At 39.3% G+C, this 20,700-nt stretch overlaps 3 protein-coding genes across 4 annotated transcripts; all 3 read left to right on the forward strand.

Moving 5' to 3' along the window:
* The first annotated feature begins 330 nt into the window (after nucleotides 1-330).
* On the forward strand, nucleotides 331-4,103 carry LOC113530710 (acidic mammalian chitinase-like). The gene is made up of 11 exons (XM_053240697.1): nucleotides 331-384; nucleotides 539-568; nucleotides 684-888; nucleotides 1,012-1,068; nucleotides 1,149-1,314; nucleotides 2,035-2,159; nucleotides 2,248-2,371; nucleotides 2,651-2,836; nucleotides 2,951-3,070; nucleotides 3,184-3,325; nucleotides 3,494-4,103. The coding sequence occupies exons 1-11, from the start codon at nucleotides 360-362 to the stop codon at nucleotides 3,805-3,807; spliced, it is 1,494 nt and encodes a 497-aa protein (XP_053096672.1). The 5' UTR covers nucleotides 331-359; the 3' UTR covers nucleotides 3,808-4,103.
* A 346-nt stretch (nucleotides 4,104-4,449) lies between these two features.
* Nucleotides 4,450-10,273, forward strand: nucks1b (nuclear casein kinase and cyclin-dependent kinase substrate 1b). 2 transcript variants are annotated; one of them, XM_026921139.3, is made up of 8 exons: nucleotides 4,451-4,861; nucleotides 6,202-6,251; nucleotides 7,137-7,188; nucleotides 7,416-7,444; nucleotides 7,539-7,667; nucleotides 7,886-8,056; nucleotides 8,178-8,318; nucleotides 8,427-10,273. In XM_026921139.3, exons 1-8 carry the CDS (start codon nucleotides 4,845-4,847, stop codon nucleotides 8,738-8,740), a joined length of 903 nt encoding a protein of 300 aa, XP_026776940.1. In that variant the 5' UTR covers nucleotides 4,451-4,844; the 3' UTR covers nucleotides 8,741-10,273. The 2 variants fall into 2 exon arrangements, with proteins under 2 accessions (XP_034167903.1, XP_026776940.1); XM_034312012.2 differs by lacking the exon at nucleotides 7,886-8,056 and having other exon boundaries at nucleotides 4,450-4,861.
* A 3,267-nt stretch (nucleotides 10,274-13,540) lies between these two features.
* mfsd4ab (major facilitator superfamily domain containing 4Ab) lies at nucleotides 13,541-19,475 on the forward strand. Its single transcript, XM_026920168.3, has 10 exons — nucleotides 13,541-13,851; nucleotides 14,696-14,894; nucleotides 15,379-15,615; nucleotides 16,171-16,324; nucleotides 16,409-16,524; nucleotides 17,135-17,308; nucleotides 17,398-17,545; nucleotides 18,208-18,278; nucleotides 18,359-18,479; nucleotides 18,576-19,475. Exons 1-10 carry the CDS (start codon nucleotides 13,622-13,624, stop codon nucleotides 18,734-18,736), a joined length of 1,611 nt encoding a protein of 536 aa, XP_026775969.1. The 5' UTR covers nucleotides 13,541-13,621; the 3' UTR covers nucleotides 18,737-19,475.
* The last annotated feature ends 1,225 nt before the right edge of the window (nucleotides 19,476-20,700 follow it).

Below are 20,700 nucleotides of genomic sequence, written 5' to 3' on the forward strand. Positions count from 1 at the left end.
CTTTGTCTTTTCATTTTGTCCTAAGGAAGCATTTGCACTTGACTGTCAGCAATAATGCTATAAGGTGTTTATTCAGAACTTGATTTTTGAGCGCTTGCTTCATTTCACCATTCTGTTTCTTTAGTGTTCTTGAAATTTCTACATCAGAGCTACAATCCATTATTGCATTGGTATAAGCACACAGGAATTATGATAAATAGCAACTGTGTATTTTGGCAGGCATTTTGGTAATCTTAAGTGCCATTTACTATCTGCTATCGACTGTAAACATTACCTCTGCTGTGTTTTGAGAGTTTGAGGGTCAACTGTGGGTATTTAAAAGAGCAGGTCCTGTGTCACACTCTCTGTACACGGCAACGATGGGCAAGGCAGTCCTGGTTTCGGGTAAGTGCTGAAAAAAACAAAACAAAAAAAAAAAACCTTTGATTAAGATAGATGCATAATTGTCTCTGAGTGTTGAGAAACTTAAAACTCTCATAATATTAAACCAAGATCACAACGTTTTTCTGTCTCTTTCTTTCTCTCACTGTACACCCAGCATTGGCCCTGCTGCTTCATATGCAGCTTGGTAAGTATGATGGTGTGATTTGTGAGTTTTTCTTGTTTTGTTTTTTTTTTTTTACTCAGGAACCAACATGCAACAACAACACTAACTGCTTTAAATACACTGCTGCTTTGTACAGGCTCAGCCTACATTTTATCATGCTACTTCACCAACTGGGCACAGTATCGCCCCCCTCCCACCATCTACATGCCCAATGACATCGACCCTTGCCTGTGTACCCATCTCCTCTACGCTTTCGCCACCATGACCAATGATTACAAGATTGCTACATTTGAGTGGAATGATGTGGAGCTCTACAGCCAATTCAATGCCTTGAAGGACAAGTGAGTGTGTTCTGCTGTTACCCTCTCAACGTTTTTTCACATATACTCAACGTGATAAACTGAACTGTACTATGTGGCACCTCTCTCCTCCTTTGTGTCTTTCTCTCTCACACATATTTACAGGAACGGAAACTTGAAAACTCTTCTGTCTGTTGGTGGGTGGAACTTTGGCTCCTCAGGGTAAGAACTTGAACATTAATTACAAAAGTACTAATCATACGGCATGTCAATCTGAACTAGGTTCTCCATCTTCCCACTAGATTTTCTGCCATGGTAGCCACTGCTGCCAACCGCCAGACTTTCATCAATTCTGTAATTGCTTTTCTGAGGAAGTATGAATTTGATGGATTGGACATTGACTGGGAGTACCCAGCCAACAGGGGAAGCCCGCCACAAGATCAGCAACTGTTCTCTGTTCTGTTAGCTGTGGGTATCTGATTTTTCAACACTGAAATTCATAGATATCAAATAATGCTGTACTTGATATACAGTACTGTGCAAAAGTCTTAGGCATCCTATTTTTTTAGTACAAACTTTGTTACAGATTTTTATTTTTTATATGACTTCTACATTACTGATTCAGTACAAAAACATTTTAGATTTCCAAACATTAGTTTTCCAGCACAAAATTAAATGTTACAGAAAAATGTTTGTATGTCAGTAAAGAAAGCAGCATATTACATAAGAGACGCTTTTCAGACAAAAAACCATAATGAAGGCTGCTGGGTTTTGCTGCAAAAAAAAGAAGCAAGTGTGACAGTCAAAGTCTCCAGAAGAACTGTGGTTGCTTCTGCAAGATGCTCAGTAAAACTTACAGCTCATTAACTTATAAAACTGAAGCTACTATTTTTTTTTTTTAAAAAAGCGTTACACCAAATATTGACTTTGTTTCATTTATTACTGTTTACTGCTCTTTATAGTATATTTTTTTTAATATTGAAACATTTAATTTCATTATTTTTGAAGGCATCTTTGCATGTGCCTAAGACTTTTGCACAGTACTTTATATTTGCTCAAAAAAGCATACATCATTCTTGTGGCATTGTGGTTAGTAGTGAAAATCGTGACATCAGACCCATCTTTAATTATGCGAAAAAGGTGTATCTTCTCTAAGCATTCTGTATTCCTTTATGCATGTGTGAGTAGGAAATGAGGGCTGCATTTGAAGCAGAGGCCAAACAGACCAACAGAGCCCGACTGCTGATGTCTGCTGCCGTCTCATCAGGTCAGGGCACCATTGAGACAGCTTACCAGATTCCTCAGCTTGGACAGTGAGTCAAAGCCGTTTCCCTCACAATATATATTGAGCTGTTGGTAGCTGATGAGTTTGATATTATTTACGATCCTCTCCTCACCCAGGTCACTGGACATGATTAACGTTATGTCCTATGACATGCATGGATCATGGGATCCTTTCACAGGAGAGTGCAGCCCCCTGTACAGGGATTCTTTTGACAGTGGAAACTACATCTACTTTAATGTGGTACGTTTGTGGAATCAACATTCCAGTGAAAACTTCAGTCATAGTGGTAATAAGTCTGAGCCACTGGACATATGTTTAAATATTGAACACATTTTGCCACTCATCTGTTCATCTTCATCAAATGCAAACTGAAGAAGCCTCTCTAATTAATACTGCCTTCACATACCACTAGAAGACATGGGCTAATCATTATCTTTTGTCTGTTAGTAAGCATTAGTATTGCTACGTTTGAGTAATGACACTATTCATCACTTATACTAATCTGATGATGATCTTCAGGACTATGCCATGAATTACTGGAGTAACAATGGTGCTCCTGCAGAGAAGCTTCTTGTTGGGTTCCCCACCTATGGAAACACTTTTACCCTGACAAATCCTGCCAACCATGGAATTGGTGCTCCAATCTCTGGAGCAGGAACAGCAGGAAAATACACTCAGGAAGCTGGGGAATTGGCTTATTTTGAGGTACCTTGATCCACTGGTACTTCAGGCAGGTTATGTGTATTATGTTTATTATGTATGGAGTTTTCTTCCATTGCACATTTGCTCTCATTGGTTTAATCTTTTTTGTCTTGGTAGATCTGTACCTTCCTGCAAGGGGGAGCAACTGAGGTGTGGAACTCTCAGCAAGACGTGCCCTATGCCTATCAGGGAAACCAGTGGGTTGGCTATGACAATATCAAGAGCTTCCAGATCAAGGTAAACGTTACTCTGTTTAGTTTAACCTCAACATCATGTATAGATGCCTATGCAAATTTCTGGTTAATATAATGTTAAAAGAATAAAGCAAAGTTTTTAAAATGTCTCTGCAGGCTCAGTGGCTGATGAAAAGCAACTTTGGTGGTGCTATGGTGTGGACCATTGACATGGATGACTTTTTGGGCACTTTCTGTAACCAGGGCAAATATCCTCTAATTAATGTGCTTCACAAGGCCTTTAACCTGGACCAACAATGTAAGAATTACATTCTACAGGATTAATAATAGCGGTATCCATATTCTCTTTTTACTTAACCTTTCATAAAGGTTGCAAAATATGGCAAAATAAAATGATAACAACGAGTAGTGAAACATTTAGTGTCAAATACTGAGCTATTAACATGATAGTTTGCTCTCTTTTAAGCCTGCAGTCCTCCTGCAACTCCACTTCCCCCAATACCTGGAGTGAGCTCCACAACCCCTAGTGCCAGTGGAGGAAGTTCTAGTGGAGGAGGCTCCAGCAGTGGAAGCTCCAGCAGTGGAAGCTCCAGCGGAGGAAGCTCTAGTGGCACCAGTGGCATGAACAGCTCTTTCTGTGTTGGCAAAGCCAATGGTCTCTACCCATTCTCCGCCAAAAGCAACAATTTCTACGAGTGCAACGGAGGCCAGACTTATTTCCAGCATTGTGCAACAGGCCTGGTGTTTGACACAAGCTGCTCATGCTGCAACTGGAGCTAAAGGCGCAACACATTTATTAAATCGGTGACTTTACCCTGCTGTCTTGATTCCTCCGTTTTCTGGAAGGGTACCATCTTAATAAAAGAATAACAGTGTCCCACTGATTAGCAGGAAGATGTTTGTTGTGTGATGGGTAAGAAATACCAGATTCCTCTGCGCTCATGATTGTTTAATCGTCTGTAATAAAGCTTATGCAACAGCTCTGCTTTTTTCTTGTTTCCCGATGTTTCCTGCAGACACGTTCTGAAGAACTTCAGCATTTTAAATGCGTGCCTAATGCACTCTCAGGAAAAATACCTTTCCTTGTCACTAGTGGCACCTTTAATATCGATCTTTCACCTGGAAATGTGGATACTGTTTACCTTTAAAATGGTTTAAGGTACATAAATGGGCCATTTTTACAGCAAGGCTTTAAAGTTACACAACAGGCACCCTTTCTGAGTAAACTACACATAGCACATGTACAAAACATGCATCCTTGAGGTGCCCATGGAGGAACAGTTCAGTACTCCTTTTCATCAGAGTGTGTGGATAGTCCAAATATTTCATGATCACAGGATCCCAGTTTGGGATCTCGTAAAGAACAGTTTGGTCATCCAATCCTGATTTTACGGGCATCTTAAGCCTCTCAGTCCCATCCCACTTTTTTTACAAACACTAAACGCCTCCTGGCTGCAACAGGCCAGGCGCAATGCTCTCAATAGTAGCTGGCTAGTTGGTTAGCTACCATTCATCGATAGGCAGAACCAGGTCAATCCAGTCTGTGCTTAGCCAAACCAGATCATTTTCCAACCAAAACGTATTTATACTGTGAGAACGACACAGGTTTGAAGTTTCGCGGTTTCTTGCATCTCAGTATTATTCAGAATAACGTGAGGCAAGCGAGTTAGCTTAGCCTGCTGAAAACTACCTGGCTTGTACGTAGCTACATACCTTAGCACGCTAGTGGTTGCTCAGTGTAACCAAACCTGCCGCCAAATATCCCTCCAACATTACTGGGACATTGAAAAGTAACGTTACGGAATCAGATCTGCAGAATGGCGAGGCCTTCGAGGTACGTTGATGTTTTTTGTTGCAGGTTTTCACACACTTGGTGGTCAGCTTTGTTTTTTTAGGCTTGTAAATATTTGATAATGCAACTGCGTTAGCTGGAGACTTCGCACCTCTCCATGTTTGCTAGCAGCACGGATGCTAACCAGTTCCCAGCACCACTTAACTGCTAGCTGGTTAGCTCATTTACTTAAGTGGATTATTGGGCTTACTTTTGTGCAAAAAAAGCACCGAAAACATAATTTCCAGCCAAAAAAATTAGGATAAGCAGTGTCGCGTATTTTAAATGCGCTAAACCAACATTATGTACACGCAAGCTGTCTTCATGAGCAAAATACACGACTGTAATTGGCTTCCTATCTGGGCAGCTTCCAATTAGCTTCTGTTTCTGAATAACACTGAAACTGTCTAATTAGTCAAGCAGTGTCAACTAAGTGCAATAAATAAAGTGTGTATAATTATTATAATGTGTTCATTCGGCGAGGCAAGCTATGTAGAGACTTTAATGGCCTAGCTAAGTTTTGTCCGCGCTTTGCATGAACATGAAGCGCTGCTAGCCTGTTAGCTCCCCGCCTACTTCAATGGCGAAAGTACGGCTGCGTTATTAACACATTGATATAGCTGCATCTGGAGCTAACTGTTAGCTGGGAAGTAGTTCCTAGCTGGTTATTAAACTCTGTAACAGCTAGGCTATTGCAGCGTTATTAACACATGGATAAGTGGTTATAAATGAATGAATTCTATATGGGACTCGTAATAATAGTAATAAACACTGTAACAGTTTTTTGTGTTTTGTTTTTCAAACTACAGCTAAAGAATTAGAGGTGTTGCGGTTTCCCATTTTCACGGTATGAGAAGGTATCACGATATTACTCGACCATTTAAAACCACGCAAGCAAAAAAAAAAAAAAAAAAAAAAAAAAGAGGAAATCTTTCTCTTTGCTCTTCCTGGTAAATAAAACAAAACCAAACAAAAGAATTGAATCCCTTAATTATTGTTCTTTCTTATTTTTGAGAATAACTTTTCCATAAACCCCGTTATATGGTCAGTGTTTATCACATTGTTGTTATAAGCTGAGAGAGCGTGCCTGTGAGGAAAAGCGCCACACCAAGCTGAAAAAAAAAAGGTCTAAGGAGCATGGCAGGCGTGAAGACAGTAATAGACGAAAATGAGTTTTAATCCGTATTTTGAAAAAAAAAAAAATCACTGGTGAAGTAACGGTGTGCTTGAACAGCGTGACTAACTGTGAACACCAGCCAAGAACAGACCTGCGTATGAGTTATCATATGCGTATAAGTTTGTGTTCTCATGAATTACTTAAATGTTTTAATTTGTCCCTACAGGAATAAGAGGGTAGTTGATTATGCCCAGTTTCAAGAGTCTGATGATGCTGGTGAGTATGCCTCTTACATATCAATACATTTATGCAAAGCTCAGTAACTGATTTGCTTGTGTGGATAGTATAGATTAGATTTTTTTTAAAAAGCATGCAGATGAGCGTTTTAATTGTCTAGAACATTTAAGAACTAAATAAAAAAAAAATGGACCTAAAATCCATGATTTGGCACTGTTGCCCTCGCACAATCACTACAAATACCTATGATGTCTTACACCAGTATAGCCATTTATTCTGTTAATGAATTTAATTTTGATCAAAACATGGCAGAGTCGTTGATAGGCCAACATACCTTAAATGACAAAAATAAACCTAAATAATTGCTTGTTAATACTATAATCTGACTGATATGCAGTACAACTGACTACTAAAGTCTTAGTACTTAAGAAGGCTAGAGGTTAAGAATAAAACCCTCTATGCTAGTCACACACACACACACACACACACACACACACACAGGTATTCATGTGCCATAAGGAGCCATGTCATTTCCTGTGGTTCTCACCATACAAGTTATTGTAACTTTCAGCAACGTTTTCAAGCCACAGCCCTCATCAACATATCTTCCTACGGTGGAGACAAGGCTCATGCTTGGCACATCACTCTAACAAGCCAATAATAAATGCAGAACTAAAAAACGGTCATGTATTTCTGCCCTTTTAAAAAGAGCACACATTAAATTAATTTTCAAATTTGCATGCAATAAGAGACAATCATAAGACACAATAAGAGACATCATAAACATCACTGAATACACATGCTGTGTATGATTGGCGAGGGACAATTACATAATTATATTTCACCTAGTAACTGCGTAGTAACTGGTATGTTGTTGTTGTTATTATTATGTCTGATTAACCTCAGTTGTTTGAATGAATTTAGATGAGGAATATGAAGGAGATTCTGACAGACCCAAGAAGGCAGTGAAACAGAGGTTGGCTTCTTAAATAAGAGTTCATTTTCAGTCATGATAACGTAAATATACTCCTTCACCTATGTGCTGCATGCTTGATTGGAGAGACACACATGTGACTGTTCTGTGTGAACGCTGATAATATTGCCAGTTATTTTGAATTAGTGACCACTTAGTAACAAACACTTCAGCATATTACTTCGGACACTCCTCATCTGTCCAAATAACCAGTGTCTTGTCTTTTGCAGTGATGAGTCTCGAATTAAAGACCATAAGAGTAAGTCAGGTTCCTGCTGCTGCTACTTTTCCGGGCATATTTAATGATGTGGCCATTGCTCATTCATAAGAAACCTTGTTTTCTTCTGTTCCAGAGGACTTCAGTGATGACGATAATGACTACGGCGAGGAGGAAGAGGATGACGATGGTGGTGACAGTGACTATGAGACTAAAAAGATTAGCAAGGGAAGGCAGGCGACCGCTAAAAGGAAAAGAGCTGCAGGTATCACCTATGACTTTTCTTGCTTAATTTACAGACTCCTTTCTGAAAATTAAAATAAAAGCTCATTTTACCAGTCCAGTTATGAATCTGGTCAGAGGACGTGCTAAATAGTATAGTATTAAGAGTTAATTCCATGTACGTGTAAGTGAGGAATGAGGGTGTGTATATTCTCAGTGTGTTTATTGTATATTTTGGATGTGATTATTTATGAACGTTAGATGACAGTGATGACGATGAGAAGGTTGTGAGGAAGAAGGGCCGGCAGGTGCGGCAGGCTGCTAGTAAAGCAGCCTCTAAACAGAGGGAGATTCTTCTTGGGGACGGAGGCAGTGAAGAAGAGGAGGGGGAGGAAGAGGAAGATGAAGATGACAGTGATGTTTATACAGGAGGTGCCAATATTTTTCATGCATTGTACAGCCAAGTAAATGTGTCTGACAACATATTACAGAGCAAGGATACCTAATAAGTTGGTAGGATACTAATTGGAGCACTATGTTCCTTCTCCCATAGAGGATTCGGGCAGCGATGAAGATTTTATGGTGGAAGATGATGACGATGACAGCGACTACGGGCGTCCCAAGAGGAGGAACTCGAAAGTCAGCAGGAGGAGCAAAGACAAGAAGTCCCCAAAATCCAGAATAAGAACTTCAGGTACTAGCTACTAGGATAAAAGTTGTGTTATACTAAACTGCATCAACTTTACAAAGCAACATGCACATGTTCTGTGTAAACACATATATATTTTTTTTTCTGTTTTAGTGAGCAGGGGGCCAAAAAAGAAGAGAGGAAAGCGTCAGACTAAAGCAAAGAGGGTTGTGTCCAAAAAAGTCATCCCTAAAGACGAGGACGAAGACGTCGAGAGCCCCAGGGAGGGAGAGGAGGAGGAAGAGAAGGATGGGCAGGACAAGAAGAAAGGCGAGAAGAAAAAATCACCCCCAGCCGAGAAGGCCGACGAGAGCGCCGGAGAAGGGGAGGACAACGATGGCGAGGAGAAGGAGGGGCGAGAGAGTGAGAAGGAGAAAGGAGAAAAGGACGATGCCTCTGAGGAGGATGCTCCATCAGGCGAAGACTGATTGTCTTCTTTCTGATGGCAGAAAATTGTTTTACCCGTTTTTGTCTTTTCTTATTGTGGAACAGTGGAGTTTACTTTCCACACTGCTCCGGGTGTTTTGGATGTTTGTTTATTTCTTTCATCCTGTAAATACAATATTTCAGATGAACTCTCTGTGAAGTATCATCCACACTATTTGCAAACAGTACCTGCACCACTTTCTCTATATCCAGCTTATGGTAATCTGTATTAATGTTGAGCATTGCTAATTTACTCCTTATTCAGTTACAAATTAAAGAAAGTGGTGGAACATTTATCGCACCGTCAAGATATGTTTGATAGTGCTCATTGAGAAACATTTATGGCAGACTTGTTTTGTTAAAGCTCCATCACCACAATCTCTCAGAATACATAATTGCAGATTTAAGTATTGAATATTAGATCAGTGATTTGCTCTAATGCTGGGAACGTAGATACGCAAATGAATACAGTTACCTCCTGAATAAAATACAAGATTAGAAATACTGCCATAAGATATCTGGTTTTTGAGGGGAAACCTTATGCTAGTTCACCACATAAGCAAAGCTTATGATCTCAATCTGTTAAATGCTTTTCATTGTTGTGGGCAGGTTTGTTTTATTGTTAAGTGAATGTATAAGACTTATTGTCATCGAGCTGCTCGGTGGATTTGTAGAGCGCCAAATTAGCCACAATATCAGTTCAGTTCCAACATGTTACACGAATATGGAAAGTTTCATCGTCTTTAACCACAGACCACCACTTTCTCTGACATCAATTCTCATGTTGCGTGTAAACATCAATCCTGTTTGTTTGTTTTTTTTTCCCCACCACACCCCAATGTTACTTTTTTTCTTGAAATATAAAGACATGAAATTGGAACCATATTTTGAATTTTGAAACCATTTTCAAATCAATTTTGCTAAAAGCTTGTGTGCTGGAAAAGAGTGGACAGTTCTACATCACCTTGTACATTCTCTAACAGTTTAAAAAGATGATAACATTTAAAAGATGTTAACATTATGATGCTTTTACAACAGTTTTGCTTTCAACATTTCTGCAGCTTAAACGTAGCCTATAATTGCATTGTAGTACTGCAGTTCATGGAGTGGCATTACGTGTGTCGTGAGTTGTTTAGTTGGTGTGACAGGAAAGGTAGAGTGTACGATGATTTGGGTGTATGAATGTCAGAAAGACTGTCAGAAGTGAGCTAGTAACAACCTTATTATTGACTTTGTGATGCTTCATATGTGTATTTTTTAAGTATTTTGATGCTTATAGATGCCTTTCAGATAAATTATCTGTGGAGCCAGTTGGGTGGTGAAGCAGAATGTAATTCAGTTCACACCACCCTGAGCTTTCTCTGCTTCTTTTGTCTATTTCCATGACTTCTATCTTTGTCCAATTATGTAGCCTTTCAATCTATGATAATTTATCTAAAATAAAACTAAAATAAAAAACTTTGTTTTAATTGAGCTGATCTGATTTTTGAAATATTTGTTTTACAAGGAAAAATAAAATGTATCTTGCCTTTAAAGTGTTGTATGAGTCATATATATTTTTTCTTTTACTATTTTTTTTTTAAATTTAAATTTTGAATGGGGCTGTATGACAGTATCTGATGAAGCAATGAGTCTGGTACAGTATATACTAATGAATGAGAGGAATATATGGCATAGCCATGCTGATCAGCCATAACATTAAAACCACTGACAGGTGAAGTGAATAACATTGATGATTTGGTTACAATGGCACCTGTGAAGGGTGGGATACATTAGACAGCAAGTGAACAGTCAGTTCTCAAAGTTGATGTGTTGGAAGCAGGAAAAATGGGCAAGTGTAAGGATCTGAGTGACTTTAACAAGGGCTAAACTGATGGCTAGATGAGTGTGTCAGAGCATCTCCAAAACGTCAGGCCTTGTGGGGTGTTCCCAGTATGCAGTGGTTAGTACCTACCAAAAGTGTTCCAAGGAAGGGCAACCGGTGAACAAGTGACAGGGGCATGGGCACCCAAGGCTCACTGATGCATGTGGGGAGTGAAGGCTAGCCTGCCTGGTCTGATCCCACAGAAGAGCTACTGTAGCACAAATTGCTGAAAAAGTTAATGCTGGCTATGAAAGAAAGGTGTCAGAACACACAGTGCATCACAGCGTGCTGCGTATCGGGATACGTAGCCGCGGACCGGTCAGAGTGCCCATGCTGACCCCTGTTCACCGCAGAAAGTACCTGCACTGGGCACGCGAGCATCAGAACTGGACCACGGATCAATAGAAGAAGGTGGCCTGGTCTGATGAATCACGCTTTCTTTTACATCATGTGGAAGGCTGGGTGCTTGTGCATTGCTTACCTGGGGAAGAGATGGCACCAGCATGCACTATAGGAAGGATGCAAGCTGGCGGAGGCAGTGTGATGCTCTGGCCGATGTTCTGCTGGGAAACCTTGGGTCCTGGCATTCATGTGGATGTTACTTTGACACGTACCACCTACCTAAACATTGTTGCAGACCAAGTACACCCCTTCATGGGAACAGTATTCCCTAATGGCAGTGGCCTCTTTCAGCAGGATAATGCGCCCTGCCACACTGTAAAAATTGTTCAGGAATGGTTTGAGGAATATGACAGAGGTCAAGGTGTTGACTTGGCCTCCAAATTCCCCAAATCTCAATCCGATCGAGCATCTGTGGGATGTGCTGAACAAACAAGTCCGATCCATGGAGGCCACACCTCGCAACATGCAGGACTTAAAGGATCTGCTGCTAAAGTCTTGGTGGCAGATACCACAGCACACCTTCAGAGGTCTTGTGGAGTCCATGCTTCAACGGTTCAGGGCTGTTTTGGCGGCTCAAGGTGGACCTACACAATATTAGGCAGGTGGATTTAATGGTATCAGTGTGCCCAATATACAGCCCCTTTCCCTAGCAAATGTCCACTCCATAGACAAGTGTAAATGGTTAACTATACTAAGGATGAATTGCAAATCTAAAGGATCTGTTCTTCTTGTGTTTTCTATAGATACATAAAATGACAACTCTGTACTTGAATCACAAATATGTGGTTTGTTAAAGGAAACTCATGACGGAAGTATTATGATTTAATTCTTTTCAATATATTGAAAACAATATATTGTCTTATTTATCTGTATTATCCGATTTTCTGTATGTAGCATCTGAGAATCTTAAATCTGAAGCCTGAAAAGTTGCAAAGAAAGAAGAAAAGAGAATTCCAAACTGTTGTAGAAAGCCTCTATTGCAAAATAACTATTACAACTGAATTACACCAAATCCTGTAGTATAACATGTGTACCTGCTTGGTCATCTAACAAATCGGCATTGCACAATGAGACTTTGTGAACATTCTCCAATCCATAACTCATCTGCCAGCTACTTCCGAATCCCTTTGTGTAACTCCGACAGGCAATGTGTTGTTAAAATTTAACACTGACAAGTTGAAGCAGTAAGAAAACGAGTTCTCCGTTAAAAGTGTGTTGCATTAAAAGGAGTGTAACTGATGGAGAGGAAGTGAGAGATGAGTTACAGTTGTTAATGAGTGTCAATAATAAAAACACTCATCTGTAAAGGGCTTCCTTTTTTCCCCTCAATGGATATGTCTGCACTCTGTGACACCTCTACTTCTATCTGAAAAGATCATGAATTTGGATCTTTTTTTATGTAAATTCAATAATGAACTCATTTGTATTGGTATTGATAATGTTCTTGATGTAAAATACAGAACCACGGCAGCTTTACTTCAGCAGTGAATTGAAAAATGTTAGAAATTACTTCATTATTTTATTGCAACAACCTAGAGCTATGTGGCATGGTGGTGCAGTGGGTAGCGACTCACAGCTGTAGGATCTCTGGTTCGATCCTGAGTTTGGATTACACTCTGTGTGGAGTTTTGCATGTTCTCCTGAGTCTGCATGGGGTTCCTCCGGATTTTCCAGTTTTCCTCCCACCTCCTAGAAACATGCCATTAAAGGAACTTGTTATGCTAAATTGCCCCTTGGTGTGAATAATTGTACGAATGTGCATATGCATGTGCATGGTGGCCTCGCGTTCAGACTTCCCAGGATAAAGTGGTTACTGAAGACGAATGAATGAAACTAATTTTAATTAAAAAAAATCCAAAATAATTATTATTTTATTAAGGGATCTTAGGCACCTCATATATTTATGTTCACATTTAATACTAGCAATGTCTATGTGTCTTTTATCAATATGAGTAATGGGTTTACTCTCCAAGTCCTCCTGCCTTTAATAAAGCATTCATTTAGAGTCCCATTAGGATCTTTAAGTGATCAATAAGATCACAAAGATTTAAGTTTCCTTATTAATTGCTATTCTGCATCATTTTGTTTGATCTGTGGGAATAACAGTGATTAAACTGTAATAAAACATAATTTCCAGGTGGCAGTGTATGTATTTTTTAATATTTTTTTATACAAGCCAGATATGTCACTTTTTAGGATCAATGAATTTTATTTACTCACTAACAAGAATAAATGCTCTAGTTGTTTCAAATCTATGTAGACCACAGGAAGGACATCATGGCCTTCCAGTCTCACACACTAATTAACCCCGTAAGAGACAGGACTGAGGGACTGAACCATAAAATGTTCGTTTCTACTGAAATCCGATTTCAACATGATGCCATACATGAAAATCATTGACAGTTCTAGAAAAGCTCTGTTGCATCCGCCCTTTCAGATATTAACCTGAAATGTATTTCTGCGAATATGACAGATGACACCATCAAGGCTCTATAAATATTGAACATCTCCTGCTACTTTTTGACAGTCTAGACTTGAGCAAAGACAGTGTGAACAGGAAATCCGCAGAATCTTCAAAAACCCTGACGTTCAATAATTCATTCATTCTGAGGACAGCATGTTTGTTAAGGAGCGTCTTATTACACTTTTCAAACAGAACTGGCAGCACACACTGACATATTGGAGTGTGTTCTTTAGTTTTGGACTCTGTATAGCATTCCTGGGGCCGACTATATTAGATTTGAAATGTCAGACCAACTCAACGCTACAGGAGATCACTTGGGTTTTCTTCTCGCAGCAGGTCTGTCTACTTATTGGCAGTTCGATTGGCGGTGTTTTCAAGAAAACGTGAGTTTGTTGTTGCATTATGTATTTTGAATGGAAAATGAAAATTTCTTCCCCTCTAAAGACGTATGCATTTAGAGTTTATGAAGAGGCAAAGCAAACTGTACATTAATCATTTGATTGATTGTATGTATTCACAGTAAAAGGTCACCAATTTTGTCCACTATGGAGTTGGACGCACAATCTCAATCTCCACTCTATTTTTTTTTTAAATCTTTCACATGGTCACATAAAACAGTGGTACTTCTTCTTGTATTGATTCCTTAGTGTATTATGCTTCTGATCCACTATAGAGTTATGTGGTGTTATTCAGTGTGGGTCTTCTTCTTATTGGTAAAGCTTTTGTTGATTTTTTTTTATTTAAAAAGACAAAGGTTTTAGGCCTACACACTAAAAAAATCTAAATGTATCACCTTTTTATCAATGTAGAGTAACCCACTGTTAGTTTTATTTTCAGCATTTCTGTTATGCTCATGCAAATGTCCATTGTGTTTAAACATTAAATTTGTGGAAATATAATGCAAAGCCTGCAAAGATAAATAATGATTTTTTTGTACATTAATACTTTAATTGATTTCTTTCATGTTTGACAAGGTAAATGTATAGTATTTCTCTTTGTAAGGACCTGTGTAATTCTTACAATGCTAAAGTATCCTTTCAGTTTTTAATAATCACTGGGATTTTTTATGTCTAATGTGAAACCTGTTACTTACATGATGATCTCTGGACTAGAGGAATATGAACAATACAGATGTAACAGTACTATGGACATATAGTAATTATATGGGCATATATAATAAACTAATTAAGAACCTGCTCTCTCTCTCGCTCTCTGTCTGTTTCTCAGGTTGCTCAGTGCCCTCTCTGCTCTCTTCCTGTCCTCTCTCCTCATTTCTCTGATCTTTGCCATCATTCCTCTCTGCTACAATGTGCTGCAATTAGCCATAGCCATGGCTGTGTCAGGACTGGCGATGGGTATCATTGATACAATTGCAAACATTCAGCTGGTGGTTCTTTACCAGAAAGACTCTGCAATCTTCCTACAGGTGACATAGAGCGCATACACACATATCTATTGTACATGAGACCTCTTGAATTTCTTTGATAAAAATGATATATACATACATTTCAGTGGAAAATACAAAATTTTAAACATTAAGTAGATACACATCATATATCATATACACTACCATGAACTGTTTTATTCATGATGGAAAAAAACCCCTAATTATGCTAAAAAAAAACAATTATGCTAATACATCCCTTAAAACTGAGACAAATCTGTTTGATAAGTTATTCTATGGAATTAAATATATACCCTCTGTGCACACTGTTTGATTCATTTAAGAAAAACCTGTGACATCTGTAACTGATACATGTTTTTTCCTGCTTATAATTCCTTTGTGATTTAATAATTCATGCTTAAAGCTGCTGTTTAAATTGTGACAGAACTTTGTGAACATTCTCCAGGTGGGCAAAAATTGCTTAGACACAATACATTTTGCCTCACTGTGTCTTCCCTTTTCCTAGGCATTGCACTTCTTCATTGGCTTTGGTGCTCTGGTGAGCCCCCTGATCGCAGATCCTTTCCTGTCGGAGCACTGTCCCAGTATGAACAGCACAGAGGATGAGGCAATAATGCACCACTTCAGACACAGTCTGGCAGGCCTCAGGAGTCCAATACTTCTCAACCACTCCGAGCACTCTGAAGGCGTCGTAGAGCAGTCCAATGTGTCCTATGCTTTCTGGATCATGGCTCTGATTAACGTAGGATATCGAGCGATATTCTGTTATCCTTGCCTCCAAAAGCTTTAGGGAAAATTTTGGATAATGAAAAGCTTCATGGTAGGATTTAAATTAAGCCTTGAATGGAAAATCATGTCTACACTGAATCTTCATTTATTTAACAGTAAGGTTTACAATCAACATTAGGTTTTATGTGTTTCTCAAGAAACCTAAGAGATGATGAGAGTTCTGTCCTTGATTACCTGCTTCATAGCTTGTATCAACACCGACTGCCTTCCCGGTAGACTGCACTGGGAAATTCTGGCGTAACATATTACCTTTTCATTTTGTCTATTGCAGCAAAGAGAAACTGACAACAAGACAAATAAAGGTGTCTATGTACAGTACACAGACAGAAATTGCAAGACAAGGCAGCTGAAACAAACTAAACCCAGTTGAGAACAATAATCATGGGACGTTATTAGGGTGCAGTTGGAGCTAAAGAAAACAGGAACCAGGCAGGATGGTGGAATTGGGCTGGAATTTGGATCATAAAATCAAGTCATATTAAGTCATAGCCTGTTTCTTTTGTTCCAGCTGCCAGTACCCATTGCAGTGCTTGTGCTAATGTACTTCGAGAAACTGATCCCATGTTGCCCGAATGGCTCTCCACGTCTTCTGGACAAAGATGAGCTGGCCATGGAGAGCAACACAACTGAGTGCGCAGAGGCACAAGAGCAAGAAGCTGGAGGTACAGATAAAGAACAGAGGAGGTTCTCCTGATGTTATGATGCTTAGGAGTTTCTGAATTACAGTACTTTCTCCATTTCTCCAGGCCATGGAGACCTTTTTAGCTGCTGTATGAATAGTAACCTGCGTGAGCTTCCTGCCTCGTTCTTTGGAGTCCATATTCTGGGAGGACTGGTCCTCTTCATGACTGATGGCATTGTGGTGAGCAGCAGTTATTAGTTACTGTATATTGCTATATACACTATATGGCCAAAGGTTTGTGGACACTTGACCACCACACCCATATGTGCTTTTTTAACATCCCATTCCAGATTTAGTCCCTCTTTGCTGTTATAATAACCTCTACTCTTATGGGAAGGCTTTCCAATAGATTTTGGTGCATGGCTGTGGGGATTGGCCCATTCAGTCACAAAAGCATTAGTGAGGTCAGACACTGATGTTGAGCTAGGAGGCCTAGTGGACAGTCGGCATTCCAGCTCATTCCAAAAGTGTTTAGTGGGGTTGCGGTCGGGGTTCTGTGCAGGCCACTTGAGTTCTTCCACACCAGCCTTGGCATACCATGTCTTAATGGACCTCACTTTGCGCACAAGGGCATTGTCATGCTGGAACATGTTTAGGCCCCTTAGTTCCAGTGAAGGGAAATCATAATGCTACGGCATACAAAGACATTCTGTACAATTTTGCGCTTCCAACTTCATGAAAACAGTTTGGGAAAGAACCACATATGGGTGTGATGGTCAGGTGTCCACAAAGCTTTGACCATATATAGCTTTATGAATCATGTGTAACAGACACTGACTCATGGTTATAGGGCGCCTATGCTGGTTTTGCGTACACGTATGCTGTGTCGGCTCCAATGTCACTGGATGCTAAAACAGCTGGCTATTTACCCTGTATCTTCTGGGCTGCTATCACTGGAGGAAGATTGATGTCCATTCCACTGGCCTATCGTTTCAGACCAGTGTACCTGCTCACGTTTAGCCTGGTAAATGTCTTGATACAGTTCTACATTTTCAGCTACTATGTACACACTTGCTACTAAACCATGTCTCTGTATCTGGATGTGTTCCTCAGGCTGGTGTAATAGTGACGGTATTGCTACTGCTGATTTTCTACACTAGTAGCATATTCCTGTTCGTTGGGACATGTTTACTTGGGCTTTTCCTCAGCAGCATCTTTCCATGCATGCTTGCTTACACTGAGGACATTCTAAACTACCAGGGTACGTCAACCATGTCTATATGTAGACTACACATCACTTTCTTTCTTTATTATTGAGGGCTGGATTTAGTGCATAAACTACTGTTTATTAATCATAATACTGAACTTCAAAGTGTAAATTCAAGGCCTAGCTCTAGATTTTATCATAATGTACTGCAGTTCAGTAACCTCAGTAGTTTTTATTTTTACTCTTATTTATTTATTTATTTAGGCTTTTGGTCTGTAAAATGCCTCTTACAATGGCTTGCATATTCATCTCCTTGAACGTTTCCACATTTTTGTAATTTTACAACCTGGAACTAAAATATACTTAATTGGGATTATATCTCAAATCCAGAATATGGCATAACCTGGCCTAGAGAAGTGTAAGGCAGACAGCGGCATATCCCAGAAGACTTAACTGCACCCAATAACTGTCTGCTTTTTTGTTTAATTAATCTTTGTGTCACAATAAAAAATTGCACCATTAAATGTTAGACATATTGTGTAAATTAGATGTTAAATCCCAATAAAGTCCAGTTAAGATCTAGGTTGTAACACTTCAAAATGGGGATGAAGATCAAGGGGGTGAATACTTATGCAAAACACTATCTTTTTAATACATTGAACATTTTGGGCACAAGGCAACAAACCCCCACACACCTCATCACTCTGTTTTCTCAGGATGTGCCACCACTGTCATAGTGACCAGTGCTGGAATGGGTGAAATGGTCCTCCAGGTCGTGGTTGGATCGGTACGAAATTTTTTTTTTTTTCAGCTTTTTTCGAGTTTTGAGATCATTTAGACTAATTATGTCTATGATATTGGCTCTAGATCATTCAGACAGAAGGCAGCTATAGTTTCCTCCTCTGTGGCATGATCGCTGGCTGCGTTGGATTTGCTCTCTTCTTTGGCCTCATGCTGTGTCACTACTTCCACAGAAACTACCTCAGAGGTAAAATGGCTATCTTCTGACCTCTACAGGTATCAAAAGCTTTAGTGTCTTAGAAACTTAATTCTGTATCTTCACATCATCTCCCCTTGCAAACAGGAACATCTAAAAAGACAGCTATGGTGGAGCAGCCAGAACCTGTGGTGGCTACATGTGAAGCTCCAGAGAGAGAAGAGGAGAAAGCAGAAGAGAAAACAGATGAGAAAATAAGGGAGAAAATAGAGATGAAAACAGAGAAGAAAAATGAAGAAAGCCAATAGTCTCTATTATTGTAGATTTGAGTAACCTGGTCCAAACTAATCCATAAATATGAAACTGCTGAAACTACTGGGAACATACAGTACTTCATCATCGAGTAGTAGTTCAGAGTAAGTACGCTACTGGGTCAGAGTGATATCTTCAAATGTAATGTTATGATCCAGGAGTTTTCTCGTAGTATGGCATCAAAGTTTAACCTTTCAATATGCCTGCATAATAATGAAAACATAGTCTTCTCAGTTACAAGCTAATGGCTAAACCTGTTTTCAGGAAATCTAATTTTGCTAAGTATTACAGGAAGACACTGGGAAGAGATGGAATAAACAATTATGGTGACCATAGGACATGCTTGTTCATAGACTCTCAGTGATTTTTGTCCAGTGAAAAAGCAGGAGTATCTTAAGATGCAAATCTGATTTATACTAGGGGCAATAGGCAAAAGTCAATAGAGTTGGATCATGTTTCCACTATATTGTATGTGCTATGTAGTCCAATCTATCACCCAGTCCACTGTTCTTTCAGAATTATTTATCTTATTTATTGTTGTGAAATGTATTTTGTAAAATATATCTGAGGAGTTTCTTGGTAGTGAATCTGGCTGCATATTGTCTCTAAAAGCTTGATGAATGTGGGCCTGTTATTCCAATGCAGCCACTTCAGAAACTGTTGCATTATCCTTTTGCTGGTCTGTAGATACAATACAATGGTTTTACTGTAATAAATTCTTTTAAAAAGATCTGACCTCACAATTGCAGAGATGCTTCTTCCTTCAGCTACTGTTATGAGATACATAAGCATGTTCAATACTTTAATATTGGGTTTAGAGAGCAGGATTCCACTTATTTATGTTAAAACAGTAAGCATACGACTTATCCCAGCACACAGTTGTATATCAGTTATGAAACAATAGTAATATATTCCTAACATTTCCCAATCAATTCCCAATCCAAACGTGGTGGGAATTTCACTACTTTCTATTTTAAGTCAATTTTATTTGTATAGTGTTTTTAACAATAGATATTGTTACAAAGCAGGTTTTCAAGAATCCAGATGTAGATTTTGATCCCTAATGAAGGAAATACTCTGTGAGGTGACATGACGAAGAAACCTTTAGAGGAACCAGACTCAAAAGGGAACTCGTCCTCTCCTGGGTGACACCAGATAGTGGGATTAAAAATCATTACAGTACACAGAAAAAGAAAGGAAAGAGTATTAAATTTATTAAAAGAATGAAATAAGTGGTGAGGAAAAAAAATCATTATTTAAAAAAAAACACATGAAAAAAGTTTTGTGGTCTGGTGAGACCTAAAATATAAATTTTTGGCTTTGGCACAAAGTGGTAGGTTTGGCAGAAAACCCAACATTGCTCATCAGCCTGAGAATACCATCTCCACATTTAAGCATGGTGGTGGTAGCATCATGCTGTTGGGCTGCATTGCATCAGCAGGGACTGGGAAACTAGTCGGGGCTGAGAGCAAAATGGATGGAGTCAATTACAGGGCAATCCAAGAAGAAACTCTGTTCCAGTCTGCAAGACACATTAGACTGGTGTGAAGGTTCAGCACATCAACCCTAAGCATACTGCCAAGCTTCATTAGAGTGTGTTAGAATGGCCAAGTCAAAGATTCTCAAGACAGATACCCAGTGGTCTCCATCCAATCTGACAGGGCTTTAGCAATTTTTCTAAGAAGGATGGGCAAAAATATCTGGATCCAAGATGTACAAAGCTGATAGAAGCATATCCCAGAAGACTTGTAGCTATAATTGCAGTCAAACGATTGACCCAGGGGAATGCCTGTGCAAAGTGCAGGTCTCTACTGTACACAGCTAAGTTTATCCATTTCAGCAGGAAGGTGAATCATCAGCATAGCAGTTGTTGGAAAGTGCATGTCTCTGTAGTATCCAGGTGTGATTATCTGTTGCAGCAGGAAGATTAATAGTAAGTCATCATCTCTGTGATGAAGAA

The sequence above is a fragment of the Pangasianodon hypophthalmus genome, chromosome 16 (genome assembly GCF_027358585.1).
Source record: "Pangasianodon hypophthalmus isolate fPanHyp1 chromosome 16, fPanHyp1.pri, whole genome shotgun sequence".
NCBI lineage: Eukaryota > Metazoa > Chordata > Actinopteri > Siluriformes > Pangasiidae > Pangasianodon > Pangasianodon hypophthalmus.